This window comes from Hippocampus zosterae, chromosome 20 (assembly GCF_025434085.1).
Source record: "Hippocampus zosterae strain Florida chromosome 20, ASM2543408v3, whole genome shotgun sequence".
NCBI classification, from domain to species: Eukaryota; Metazoa; Chordata; class Actinopteri; order Syngnathiformes; family Syngnathidae; genus Hippocampus; species Hippocampus zosterae.
Genome location: NC_067470.1, coordinates 5,911,505 through 5,926,673, shown reverse-complemented (window position 1 = coordinate 5,926,673; position 15,169 = coordinate 5,911,505). Strand labels below are relative to the sequence as shown.

General features: G+C 44.4%; 1 protein-coding gene across 9 annotated transcripts in view; it reads right to left on the bottom strand.

The window, feature by feature from the left end:
* ntng1a (netrin g1a) overlaps positions 1 to 15,169 on the bottom strand; it is a 54,957-nt gene extending 39,788 nt beyond the window's left edge. For all 9 annotated transcript variants that reach the window (XR_007960412.1, XM_052054967.1, XM_052054971.1 and 6 more), the window contains exons 1-2: positions 14,976 to 15,169; positions 11,151 to 11,714 (exon numbers count right to left, since the gene is read on the bottom strand). Coding sequence is in view for 8 of the 9 variants with exons in the window: in XM_052054967.1 (XP_051910927.1) it covers positions 11,151 to 11,399 (249 nt within the window). In the remaining variant the exon portion in view is untranslated. The remainder of the gene's footprint in view (positions 1 to 11,150; positions 11,715 to 14,975) is intronic.

Here is a 15,169-nt window from a genome sequence, read left to right as displayed (position 1 = left end):
AAGTTGATTTCATCCGACGCGACAGCGTTGGAGAAGTCATGGGCGGAGGTCCTACAAATGCACTGTCACTGCTCTAAACATGGCAGCAAGAGAACGCCGTGACAGCTCTCGGGCGCGGCGCGGTGCATCTTTGCAGCCTGTTTGACTTCAGCCTTTAGACCTCATTTCATGTATGCCAACAAACTCTTCTTCTGCTGGCCTACTTTTGGGGCTGGCAAGGGAAAAGGTGGCGGCATTGAAAAAGAAAGGCGAGCCTGGCAGTCGATACTGGAGGGGAAATATTCCAGATTAGAATGATGCATTCAAAAAGTAAACAGTTTACTGTAAATGAGGTTTTTATTAGTGCTTATCACTGGGGAGCATCGAGCTTCGAGATTACTTCTGACTCAACGCTATTGGCACAAATGAGAACGAGATGTAATTTCGCCTTTCACGTCGATCCAATCGCGGCGGCATTGTGACACATCACTGCTCCGAATTGAGGAATAAGTGGGGACATTTGTGGGCCAGCGTTTGTCTGCGGTGCACTTTTAATGCAAAATACACCACTTCGGAGGTCATTCCAAAGTAAAATGACTACACGCTCTGCAGCGTCATACTTCAGACCGGTACACTCTCGTAAATAGAGTGCACCGTGCATCTTCATGAAACTATTTCTCATCACAACCTGAAACAGCTGAAATATATAAAATACCCACATTATTTTTTGCGACACAGGAACTACTAACAATACCTCCAGTCAAATATTCCCCTGATATTGAGACTAGCAAATGAGGATTATAGAAACACTTCATTAGTGATTCCAACCAGCCATGTGGACGCTCAGTGATAATCCATTGAAAAAATTGCCTTGTACTATGATGCTAATCCACCAAATAATGACGAGTCTCGACGGGCTTTCGAGGCGTGCATGCTCGGCGCAAGAAGTCTTGTTTGGCTGGCTCTGCTCAGCGTGGCCATCTTCCTGCACAAACCCTTGGAGAGCATCTGTTGGCAGTGGGATGGAACAGCCTTGCCAAGCCCTCACCCACATTTGACTTCCTTGTTGGAGGAGGGCAGCTGAACTCATGCACCTTTTAAAGAGCACTATCATGCGCAGGGATTCTAGTCAATAAATAAATCAATAAATGACAATGGAAAGTGGCCCTATTCTTCACAGTGAACCACTAAAGCATATCTGCCACACCAGTCAATTCAAGGGCAAATCAACACATACACTACAATATATCTTATGGATCACCAGCCTCTGTAATCGGTCATAACTACTGTGGAGGTGAATGTGGAAGTTGGTAAGCGTGAGCTTGCAGAATGCACTGTAACTAAAGCTTTGATTTTCTGTCAAAACCAAGGGAATCGGACGGTTCAGTGAGCCATAAGTTGCGTGTGTGTAAGTCACCAAGCAGCAATATTGCATAGTGTGCTCATGCATGATTTAAAACTCCACATGATTTTCACACGAACCTCTCAAGAAAAACGTACTGCTTCCATGATTGTAGTTTAGGTTCAATCAAAGATGCTTTCAATTCGCAGCGACAATAGCGGAACTTTCTCTACATTTAGTTGCTGTCCCTGAGGGTGATTTCTTTTTTTTTTTCCTTTTTATAGACAAAGAAACGCAAAGAGCGTGATGACAAAATCCACCTGCTAATTTGAGAAACAAACTAAAGAGTGTACACGGCTGACTTGATGACAGCTGTCAGTGTGACAAGAGCTATTATCAGGTGGGATTTAAATTGTTATGCTGGAGGCAACCAGGCGGTGTCCAGGAGGGATTTGAAAAGACGAGGTTTGTGAAGAAGCTGGGGAGGCTTTCAGGTCCTGTCACTCAAACATATATTGTTTTTCCTGCAGGCCCGTGTTGAATATTCATACGGAGGAGCTCGTAATGACACCCCAAAAGGAAAAGAACTAACATGATGCCACAAGCGCTGCTAAAACAAAGGCAAATGTCGGTGCATTTAACATCCATCCATCCATTTATTGTCGAATCCGCTTCCCCTCACAAGTGTCGCAGAGCCTATCCCAGCTGTCGTCGGGCAGAGATTATTCTAGCAGTGAGGCAGCAATTTGATTATAGTACTATATGTAATGATGTCACTTAAAGATGAGCAGACTTGGGGCGTAACATAATTAGGATTTTCTTTCTTTATATGCACGTATTTGTCATCGACATGTTTATACGATATTAGATGTTTGTGTTTTTACACCTCTAAATGTTCATACTGTATTACACATCGTCCTTGGCAGCCATTTTATTGGAAATGGTTCAGAGGAATTTTATACATCCAGATTCGTGATGTCCCTCGAGATATGTCGTGACGATGTTCGAGCGTGTTGTGTTGGCATTTACAAAGCGGACATTGCTCACATCCATCAGGATGCACACCTGCCAATGAAAATGCGAGCCACGTAGGGCCTCGCAGTATCGCAGTACTTTGGTGAATTGATCTGAATCACTTGGTGGAACTTTGTTCCAAAGGTATCCAAAAGTTGCCAAGTCAATGGCATGACATTGCAGGGTCACCGGCCAATAATATCAGCCACGGACATCCTCCCAAATGAATTCTCTCAGCTCGGCGTTGCTGAAATAGGCTCGAAAGGCACCCTAACAAGGCTGTGAACTGATGAAGCAAAAGCCACGCGAGCAGTTAGTCGTATGCCAGCCTCCGCCTACACTTCCCAGTAGGCACCGCCCTCTTGTCGCAGACCCGTTTGCTGACTTCAGCCAATATAACGCTGGCACAAGTCTGCTGAAAGGTGTTCATCCAGTCAGCACAACAGTCTCCCACCTTTTCTTTCAGGAGCATGTCTCCCTTTACATCACAATTCACTAATCTCCAATAACGCACTCAATTAAAAAGCTTCTCTGCCTAAATCTCCACGGCGCTATAATATAGCACGAAGTACTTGAGATTAAAGTACTTACATAATCAACAACAATTAGAGCACCCTGATACATGCTATTAGCTCTAATCGTCGGGCAAATGTGTCCTTCATTACAATGCTTTAACAACCTTACAAATTCCGGCAGCCCTGGCGGGATTTCACTTTTCCGCCCCACTGTCAAGTGCTTTGCTATTGATAATCTATTTCAAATAGCTTTCTCACACTGAGCATGCAACGAATTTCAAGTCAACACGGTGCTCTGTAGGAATTGTTACTTTAGAAGTAGAGCAGGCCTACAGCTTCCGACAAAGATGATTCAGAGTGGAAATCCAGCATGCTGGCACGGTGAGCGGCTTACTCTGTGTTCTTATCTCTTGGCAGTGCGATGCTGAGACGCTCACTGCCACATGGCACCCAGATACGTGGTGCGGCGCAGTAACACATGCTGGCTTTTATGAGTCATTGCACACCGCCATGGCTTCCGAAAGACAAAAACAGAAGAGAATCAAAAGAGGGCTGGTTCGTTAAAATTCCCAAAACGGCTGGCAAAATAACGGGCTAAAGATGTTTGGACCGCGCAATTTCATAGAGATGCAATGACATCGCCATTTTGAACAATCAACAACGTCTGCATTTCAGTTTAATGTCCGACCCATGATTTCATTTGACATCAAACAATAATTCTTGGTCGAATATAGACTTCAGATATATGTGCAGAATCTCCTCTTCCGTCTTCACGGTAAATTGGGGCCTACAGCAGCTGTCGTTGCACAAAAGTGGTTACAGACAACCCCTCACTTATTATAATCCCGTACGTATCAACGGCCCTACGTCCACTCTGTGACCACTAAATATTCTAAGTTAGAAGAAAGAAGTGAGAGCTCCCAAAGTTTTCAGGTATGCGACTGAACAACACCACTCACACGTTTTCCAAACAGATAAATAATCACGCCCCTGGTGTTGCTCAGGGAAACCATCGCTTTAAAAAAGGTGATTGTGTAAAACAAAAAGACGTATGTATTGTTGCATACCCGGGGCAGATTAAATCAATTAATACGCTGCTTCCCCGCAGAGCAGCTTGAAATCAGTCAGACAAGAAACTGAGGGGACGTGGCTGCCTGAAATGGATTCCAACCTAAATTGCGTACCAGAGGGAGTATTTAGAGGAAGCAAGGATAAAATGTTGGAGAAACTAATCAGGGACAGTCATTTAGTTAACCGAGGCAAATACAAATTGCTTAATAATAGTAAAACAGCATTGCGAATGGGCACCCCATTCGAGACATCTGTCTGTCTATATTTTAAAAGGCAACGATGAGACAGAATGACACTGACACAAGACAATGGGTGAAAGATAAAACCTTTCAGGTGACTGATGGTCAATTTCAAACAGTGTAAGACGGAAGAAATGCATCATCCTAACGAAACGCAGATGATCATTTAATTGACTTCTGATCTGTAATCATCTGCCAGTTAGAGTTTCATATTTCTCAACGGTAATCAATCCGATGGCAAGGCAGGATGCCAACTAATAACGCAAGTGCACGGAAGCCCTTGACGCGATCCAAGGGAATCCAGGCGAGGCACGAATCATCTCAAACGCCAACGCTGCCTGCCACAATGGCTGCCGCTCACGGTGTGGTGCGTGTGTTTACACTGGGGGAGGCGGCAAAAAAGACCGAAGGAAGGCTGAATAAGCATTGAAAGGGAAGCCTTTCGGTGAGACAACAATCCAAGTCCCATAGTAACAGCACATACCTGGCACCTCTCACTAAATCATTTCATTTAGAGAGGCTGACGTGCCGACAGACGGGATGTAAAATGCATTTCCGCGCCAAGCCTCTCAAGTACTTTCCGTCTGTGTGAGCATAATGAAAAGATGAGCGGTTGCACCTCCATGTCAAATCATGCTTCGGAAACAAGTGCATGACACCTTATGGGAGCTGTTTTCAACATACTGTACCATCGGAAACAGAGGGAGTCCGGTGTTGACAGTCTTACGGCAAATTGTTGGACTCGAGGGTAGGGACAAAAATAAAAGCTATAGAGGTCAAGTGTCCAGTAACCCTGGACCTGGTCATTTCTGTTTCCTAAATGTACTTATGGAAAAATGTTTCAACATCCAAACAGAGCTGTGGATGGCTACTACGGGTTTAGGGTAGCACACTAAGATGTGCTGGTGACAGTCTCCTGCGTCATACTCTGCTGTTTCCAAGCGACATAGCAGTTAGCTCGGCATTGAGAAGCGCTTTGGTGTTTAATGATCCGAAAGCGCGGTGACACGCGAAGTGGCTGTCTTGGATAGGCTTCCGATCGCCTGTTGAAATGGCTTTGATGCGGCGTTGAGCCCCAATTCAGAAATTATCGCGAGCCGTTGCAAATATGGGAGCTGAACATCTTATCCATCCGCTCCCGTTGAATTTCAACAACCAATCTATCACCGCTGCCGTTAGATTTGTCACGAAATGCGTCGGCGGAACTCCTGCCGAGGGGTTCCATTTGTGCTCTGACAGTGTGAATATCATCCAATTCTGCAACGTAAGCTAAAGGTACAAAGCCGCGCAATGTAAAGCTTCTAATTCAGGGAGAAATGGACTGAAGATGACTATATGGCCTTGGTGGATGACTCGGAGAATTGAGAGATACAGATACTGCAAGACCAGCCACAATATACCAACTGCTACCGCTGTCCTAAACGGGGTTAATAGAATGCTAACAAACGGAATAGCATTGACAGCACTTCACTACCTCCCGTCTGGCTCAATTCAGCTTCTCTCATCCTTTCTTCTCCCTGAGAAAGGAACTAACTCTCATCTCGACTCAATCAGGAAGATTGCTTATTAAGGAAAGGCTCTGGGGTAGCTCACTAAATTGGGGGGAGCACAGTCTCACTTGTGCCATAACTACAGATTTATGTCAGAATTAGGTGCAAATAGCTGCACTGGCTATTCCCCTTCTTTAATTAAGCAAGCGCATTTTCCAGGCTTCAGCGTGTTCCCCCCTTGTATGGCATATGCTTGCTTGTTTGCTTGCTTAAATAGGGGCTGAGCCATGTGGGGAGTGAAAAGAAAACCCATTCAAGTGCATTCTCAAAAGACTTCAGTGGCTACAAACAAAAGCATGACAGACACCATTTTTTCCCCCTCGCAGCTTTAAGAATGTGGGTTGCCATATCAGCGGATGAAGAAATTCCACTTTCCATTTATTTGTTCCGTTGTGTTATGCCATCCATTTCAACGAGCTTTTTGCAGCCGTCAATGAGAAGCCAACACAATGATACACGGCAGCGAATGTCAGATTACTTCTCAATGTCGGATCAAGCTGAGTGCACAGTAAAATGAAAATGTTCCAGCACGCCGCTATATAGCTTTGAAAACTGCAGAGTGTGTACTTCTTAGACACTTCTATCTGTCGCCTTTCATCTGCCCGGGTTCTATTTTGGTCACTCTGAAAAGGTGCACATTCCAACCAATTTGACTCCCTATTGCCACAGATTACAAAGGCTACCTATAAAACCAGACGCCACCTCCCAAATGTCCACAAGAACTTGAAGAGAGCATAGTGTATGTCGCGCATTTATCAGGAACCGAATGGATACACTGAAAACGGACTTCTCATTATTTCCTTTGCACGTCTTAACTACCTTGTGACGCATACTGCTCATCACCGCTGAAGACTGTAATGGAACATCATTTGATGCATCCTCAGACTAATTTGCCACCTATTTATCCAATTAAAAGAATTGCTCCAAAAGGAAAGAAATGCTGCGCTGAAAACGTTTAGTCAAGAAATAAAATCATAAGTACCTCTAAATGCGAAAGCCACCAGATGCTCCAGAATCAAATTTGCATTTGTTATCCCAAACTCTGCTGTGAAAATTAGTATCCCAGCAGAAATGTGTTCCAGAATTACAAGGTGCAATTACAAGTAACACGATAGCATCGCTATCAATTCTCTGAGCATCCGATGTGAAAAAGAAAAAAAAAAGGCGGAGGAAAGCAGTGTCTTCCCATTGTAAATCTTCAGAAGTAATTAACTCTGAATTGCAAACAAATTGCCCCATATCTGCAAGAGAGATTTAGGGACCACACACACTGTAAAGAATAATGGAGGAAAATCGAGCAATATGATTTTGGCCAAAAATGTCAGTGAAAATTTAAAGTTCAAGGAGGCTAATCCATTGGTCCAAAAAGTCAGTGAGCTGCAAGAGTGTTTCGCATCGTGAGATTTCCCAGTTTCGGTTAAATAAGCCTATAAAATATTCAGAGGCAAAATCTCTGGGAGATAATCCATATTTGACTCGTATTCCACTGCTATTTGATGGCAACTGTCATACGAAACGTCATTTCAAGATACGGAATAAATTATTTCATGTAGTCGGTTTCCAAAAGTTTCCACACAATTCCACCTTAAGCTCTCTTTGTATTCACAGGCAAACACTCTAAAATTCATATTCAAACATTTACAAAGTTTTCCACATCTATAGCTTGCCTCTTCATTGTTTTTGGGCAGAATAAGGGATGTTTTTCCTCCCGACTTGAAAAAGAAGTCGACAGAGGCTGTGGGATGCTGGAGTCAAGGAGGCCCCCCTGTTATCGCATTGAGGCAAAATAAACGGTTGGAGCAACGCTGAATGCATTGATGGCACCCAGATAGACAAGTCTCTCTCACGCACACAAACACACACACGCACGCACAGCACACTCACAGCATCACAAACACGCACAAAGAAAAAAAACAAAAAACACCTGATGTTGTCAGCAAGCCAACTTTTCACCAAGTTTATACTTAGAAACTTTTCTCCCCGGAAGGATCTGCAAACGTCCCCCTTTGCATTTTTTAATAAACAGAGGCCACCCCCGCCCATCATATTGTGGTCATGTCACGTTCTGGTAACAGAATTTGAAAAAAATAAAATAAACCCCACTGCTTTTGGGTTATCGGAATAAAAGTTCACAAAGGTAACAAAAGGGAACAACCCTCACTATGCCACTTAACAAGCTTCCATTCGGCACATATTGCACATTAGACAACTGGTTTGACACGCATCGGAAGATTAAAAATCTGTTCAGTGAAGCCCGTTGTCAAATGAGAGGCAATTTCCAACCGTCCATGCATCCACTTTCTGTTCCTTATCTTTTTTCAAGGTCACAGGTGAGCCAGAGCCTATCCCGGCAGGCTTTTCGTCAGAGTTAAGGTACATCCTGGACCGGTCATCGTGTCAATCACAAAACGTATAAACATTCATAATGCACCTATGGGAAATTGAAAGTACATTTATGGTACAGCATGCAATGTTTCAAGGTGACATATCGCACCCAACTTACTGTACTTCCTGTTTTGATTGCTCCACTCTTCTGAAGATCTCAAAATAATTTTCCATCACAAGTCAACTGTTATATTTGTCTCTTTGGAAGTTCATCTGCTCTGACTAATACCTGACAAAAGGGTCACATCAGCAGGCTCGCAGGTAATTAAACCTCCTTTCCTACTTTGGCATATCAGCTGATTCTCAGTAACCTCCGAGCAACTGTTGCCTTATTTAGGATTTGTCGAGTCAGCCACTAAACCTCGCCTTAACGACATCTTGGGGTTCGCCACCCATCTGAACCACTTCATCCTAACTGAACAAATGTGTCATCGAGACGCAAAAACTGCCGGGCAAATTTTATATTTTTGGTCAATGCAATGCTTCTTTTGATGAATTCAATATGAACAAAAATGAACTGCCAAGCTGTTAGATTCTAATAACCTTGTGAAGTGTTACGTTACTTTTGGCGGAAGTTTCTGTTGTTAACTCTTGAGTTTAGCCTCCTCTACAGAACAAATAATACTTTTCATCAACTCAAGGCTTCTTCGCCGAGTGCTTTGCCGTTTCAATCATCAAAATGCTTGAGATTGGGCAACCTGTCGGCGTGCTATTAACTTGAGGGGACAGCGACATCTCATCAAACGGTCGACTTGTGTAGCAGCGTCGGATGATTGGCGTCTTATTGCTATTTGAAAGGTCACGGGTCTTCAACGGGGGGAAAAATAAAAAAGAAGCTGTCAACGAGGAGTATCTGATGCAGCTTTCCTCTATCCATCACCCAGGGATGAAGGCCTCTGGCAGACATAAGAACACTCATATAAGCAACATGGCCTCCAGCTCCTCCACCGCCTCACTCTCATTTCCAACTTGACGTCGGTTACTTTCAGCTCCGCAATCGCCTAAAATGTGCCGGATTGTTCAAGTGTTCAGTCACCGACCGCGTTGATGAAATTGTAATTGCCCCGACTCTACAATGCTTGTGATTCAAATCCCCGTTGGAATCAGAACAACCTCTTGGAACGTCACAGGTAAATGTTCTGCTCGTTAATTGGACTTGAACATTGAACTCCGCTGTAATTGGCCCGCCTGATGTGTGACTGTTATGCTTTATGTAATTTCTCATCAATGGACTCGAGCGACGAGACGTTTAAGCTACCCAACCGGCTTTTTAATTGAGGCTCTTGTCACATTGTCTGCCGTATTCGCAGGGACAACAGGATGGCGTCAACTCTCAGAAATGTACTCAAGAGTTTAAAAGGCTGGCAATGATGCCAACGATAGACCGTGTGTGTATCCAGAAACGGAAGAGCACCAGCGAAGCCTCCGACATGCACGACTCCTGCCCATCTGTGATTCATTCGTCCATTACAGAGGCAAACAGGAAGACACACTCAAGGCTTCGCTTTGTATCAATCCGAGGTCACACAAACGAGCAGTCGGCGAATGGAAGGGGCCCCTGTTTTGACAATGGCCTATTTGATATGACAAGCAATCGTTTTCACCCCTGCTAACCTCGCCGCACTCAATTAGACGTGGAGTCAACGCAAGGCGGAGAACACCGTGTTTTCTTAAAGAGCTTGAGGACAAGTCCAAAGCAAAATAGAACGTAGCGGTAAGTTTATTTTTTTAAATATTTAAAATATATCTATCCATCCAAGGAGATTTGTTTCAGACAAGTCACTGGAGACAATGCTCAATAATGTGATGCGTTTGACTTGACAGTTGCTACTTTTATTAATTGGCCATTTTTTGTTTTTTCTCGTCACTTGTACCATATTCGGGCTTCTGTTGTTTGATGGCCTTTTAACTCATTCACTCCCAAAGACGGTTTTAAACGTCTTTTCAGACTTGGTCCAGAATTGGCTGGTACTGAATGAGTTAATGGGTTTTGAGGCAAACTTTTTTTTTTTTAACACCAAGAGACATTTTCCAAAATGCTTGCCTAAGTGTGGATATTGCCGAAAATATGACCAGTTGAATAATGCGCAGTATGAATAAAAGAATTGATCTACATGTTGAATTATTCACCTTCTCTCGTCTCCATCGTGGCCCACTGAGGAGATATTAGCTACTCAGTCACTGCAGGCTTCGCCCATAGTCCTTTGGGTCTCTGAATCCCAGATGCTCTTGCCTTACTCCAATCTCTCTTGATCATTTGCTCGCCTTTGTCACCCCCCCCCCTCCACTGTCTTTCTGCCTCAGCTGAGTTTCCGCTGATGACCACTTGAGTCTATTTATATTCCTTGAGTTATTACTCTTCTTCCTGAAACACTTCCCTATTTATCTAAAAACCCATCAAAGCTGCGTGCCTGTTCTTAGAGAATCTTTGATGACTTAGACGACAGACCAAAGGTGATTCATCATTTAGCAAGCGGCTGTGTGCTTCAAAGTGATAAGGACCCCAAATAAGGAGGAGGCTGCTTTGCTGATTAAATACTTGACCTAATATGCGTCATTTTCTTTTCAGCTCAGCTTGTGATTTTCATGATTGCCGGATAATTTGCAGATGCATCAGAGAGGTCTTGAAAGCTAATCAACCAATCATTGCTTTTATTGGGCACTTATCCTTTTTTGGAGGGTGGCAAAGCAGGGGCGGTGGGTGGGGCTGGTGGGGGGTGGGGGGGGGTACACATAAAATGATCCCAAGAATATTTGCTAAATAGTCCTTAGTGTTGTTACCAAGTTGTTTACTGACTTTGAATTTATGTACAAAATTATTTGGTAGCAGAGTGGGAAGATCGAGATCAGAATACATTCACGACAACTGTAGACCCGAGGAGCAGCTCTCGAGACGGCGCAAGCTTGCTTGTCTTTTTGCCACGTTCATGCTTAAGTAGGGGATGGCAATCGTCTGTCGCTAGTTGGAGGGCACAACTCATGGAAATCCGTGTGCAACCGACCCGTTGTGTGCAACGCCATTTATAGAAAGGCTTGGCAGCATGCGTGTACTCACCAGCGCGCAGTATGTCTCAGGAGGATTTCCACAGGTGATGTTGGGTGGATCAAGCATGACCTTCAGGTACTGGGTCATGTCCGCCGTCTCCGGCTGGCAGGCCATGTAGTCCCAGGTTAGTCCTTCGTCTGAGTAGATCTGGGATTTGCACACGTCGTAGTGGCCCCAAGCCGCAGGGTAGTGCTGTATGGCAGCCTGGCAAACACCAGTCCACAACGCCTGAAGCGCCAATGCCAAATAGAGACGCATGACTGGTCCTCTCTCAGGCCCCTTCTCCTTAGAAAGACTTATAAAGCGAGGATCCCCTCTCCTACTGCCGCTTCCAATGAGAGATACTCGCTCAACGGGAATGGGGAGACATGTCTTCTTAAAGGCGTCTTCTTTTCTTTTGACTCTTTGTGTCTCTTTAGGGCTCACAGCCCATTGAGGAGAGGACAAGCTGGAGGGAGGCTGATGGAAGAGGCGAGAAGCAGATAGCCCCTTTGACGTGTTGATAAGACGTGTGACAGGTCTCCTCAGCTTCTCTGGTCACTCATTGTGTTCGTCCTGTGTGGTGGTCTGGAACTGTGGAGACATGAGAAACAGAGTGTGAGGATGAATCCAGACCTCCTTAATGGGGATGATGACTGAAGTGAGTGACTTTTTTTTTTCAGTCACTGGAAAAAAAAGTTTTCTGTTGAATTTACTCTAATTCGTCAAGTGGTTGCATTAAATAAAATCAACTTGATCCAGGTCATTTTTTTTCTGTGGACTATATATATATATATATATATATATATATATATATATATATATACACACACACAAAATATCGTTACACTTATCAGCTGGGATTTTTTGGAGTCCGGGTGGTCTGTCCTGGTACAAACACACACGCACTGATCGATTTGAGCAAGTTCGCAGAAAACTTTGTCACAAGTTGAGCATGAAAGCCGCTACCGACACCAACTAAAATCATCAGTCAACGAGAGGATGGACAAAGGCGGTACAGTATGATTAGAAGAAATTTAAAAGAAAAAAATGAAGTAGCCAACTGCTTTCAAGGGATGAGAGGTTAAGGGGGCCCTTAAATAAGAGGATGTGAATGGGTGAGAAGTCAGCGGGTGAGGAAGCAGCCAATTATCCAGAAGAACTCTTGGCGCTGAGCTCCTCGTCTCCCATTTGGAGACATACTATTACCGTGTTAAGGGGCACGCACACTAAAGAGCTGGCCAGATTGGTGGCTGCACGCGTGTAAATGTGCACGCGTGTGTTGTTTTCCACCTCAATAATAAAGCAATACAAAGCACCTGACTCGTCTTCTCACCCCTGCTTATTACGTTTTGTAAACCGAAGGAGGCGGGACAAAGCGCAGACAATTGGAGATTGGAGTACAAACTGTAAACCATGTGCGTAAAGAGAGAGAGAGATGCAATCGAACTCAATGAATACTAACATACATTTCGGCATTAAAAATAAAAAGTGAGGGCGGCACTATTATTGGTCAATTAAATAAATTAGTCATGCCCAATGTTTTTTATATAAATCTACTATCAATGTAGAACACCAACGCGAGGGATGTATCCCCACTTTTTTTTTTTAAATTTCACGCATGTTATGCGCTTTCAAGGCCGATTTCTGACACGGCTTCTCTCCTGCCTCTTTTGCTTTCATCTTTCCTGCCTCTTCCTGTTTCATATTCTCCACCTGTGCCTCACAACAGGAGAAACACGGCAGAGGGAAGGGCAGAAAGTCGCGAGGGCAGGCAGTCAGAGGTAAATGAAAGAAAGATAAGGAGAGATGCTTCAATCTCCGCCGCCTTAATCGTTAATAACCTGCCAATATAGAAGCGCAACCCGCATGAATAAACATGTAAAAAGTGGAGCCTGGCCCCGCCATTCATTCGTGTGGAACACACCTATAATGCATGCCGGGGGCTTGCCTTCCAGTCAGCTCATCACGTTTCCACTTTTGAAAATGTCGCCGCCTACAAGTGGCTGGCTGCCTTATGAACTTTTAATCATGTCGGCCCATCGCGAGTGGGTGCAACGCCGACGGCTGTTTAAGTGCCTGAGAAGCAGTCGGGTTGATGGAGCGGTCGGTGGGGGGGTCGTGCTATACCGCCCGTTTCCAGCCTTCTTTTCAGGCTGTGATATCATCTTGTTGCCAGATCTCTTGTCAACGTGAAACAGAAAGGAACAGTTTTCGGTTTCGTATACCCGGTAATTCAGAGGACCCACAACCTGAACAAAATTAAAATTGAAAAGGAATAAACAAACAAACAAACAAACAAATAAATAAATAAATGAAAGCCAGATATTGTTGAATTTGGATAAATGAGGAGAAGCAAGCATGTTATTCATGCTTCTCAATTATTTTCTGTTGCGGGGTTGGTGGTTGGTGTTTGCAGCAAGCTTCCTCAAATCCGGGATCAAGTGCAACCGCACGTCCGAGGCCTTTGAAGGCAGTCAATTTGCGTCTGCCAAGGATACACCTCACTTGTCTGCACTGGCCTCCGACTGTCACAATACTCCGCCTGTGACGTTTTTCATCCTAAACGCACCGCCGCACCTCCCTTGAGCGGGCCGGTCTGACACATGCACTCAGTTTGTGCCGAAGCAGCACTTTTGACGGGGGCGACGCTGCCCCAAGTTTGAGTCGAGGGCACTGAGGCGTCATTTACTCCACTGCCACATACAAGTGGCGGCGGGCAGGCACCTTATGAGAGGGCGAGACAAATACCCAACCCGTCACCCCCCACTCTGCGTCTCCCCGTCACCAAGCAGAGCTCTCTTTGTGACACGGGAACACCTCATGCATAATTAAACACACTTTTCCTAAAGTGCATGCACATTACTCTGCAAGCACGGTGACATGCCCGGATACTCAAAAAGGTCCACTTTAGCTGGAAGGATGATGCTCATTGAAGTAGCTTGCGATCAGCAAGAAATACGGCGTACAAGCCAGAAAAAGAAACAAATCAGGGTAAAGAGGAAGACGCAAAGCAAAATTACATGACGGAAAGGCGGTGAGAGGTCATCTTTTCATTTTATCAGTGTTCTGACACTTTGTATTTTACGAACAAGCAAGCCCTGGTTGGAACACATGTTAAAGTAGTGTAAACTAGTAACATCACTTAAAATAACGAACGCCTGAAGTGAAACAATACATTGAGACATTTATAAAACGCGTGGAAATGTAGATTTCATGCAAACGCCTGGGCTATTTGTAATTACAAACTCAACGTGGAATAGGTTGTTGCCTTCGACCTGAACCCTGACGTTGAACAATTACGGTTTCTAATAATCATCAACAGTTATCCTCCCACAGAAGTAATTCCTGAGAATAATCCAACACAAGTAATAGTCTATTTCACTCATACCCTCCCTCAAGCACACACACTCACAGCCTCGTTCTAACCTCTGTACGGCTCATTGAAACACTGTCAAACATGCATTTGAATGAGATGGCAAACTACAGCTTAAAACATACCAAAGGAGGCCTAACTACAACTGGCAGCTCAAATGATGACAAATTAATGCCGTACCAGGCGGCCGTTGAAGAGACATGCGATTACGCTTGATGGATGACGAAAACCACAAGGGGGCGCTACTAATGACACATGAACAAATAGAGGACGAGAGTGAGTAAATGCAATAAATAAATGGATACATACATACATACATATATAAAGAAAAGAAAACATTTTTTTTCAAGCAAGTCTTGTAAAACTTGGTTCACTAATGATGCTATTGGGGAGAAGAAAATTGAATCCGCCGAGACTTTGCTTTAACAACAAACCCGTTCGTTATTTTAAACAAACACGCACGGATTGGATGCACTTACAAGCGTCGAAAGTCCCCTGGCGCACATGCTCTCCAAGGTCCCGGCGCTCATCAACAAGTTCAGCGGAATGAACACGAATGAAGAACGACGCGTTTTAAGACGCGCTCTCGCACGAGACGCAAAGTGGCGAGTTGGCACGTCAGTCTCGGTAGGCTCGCCGCGCACATCACCATTGCTCTGTTTGGATGATCAAG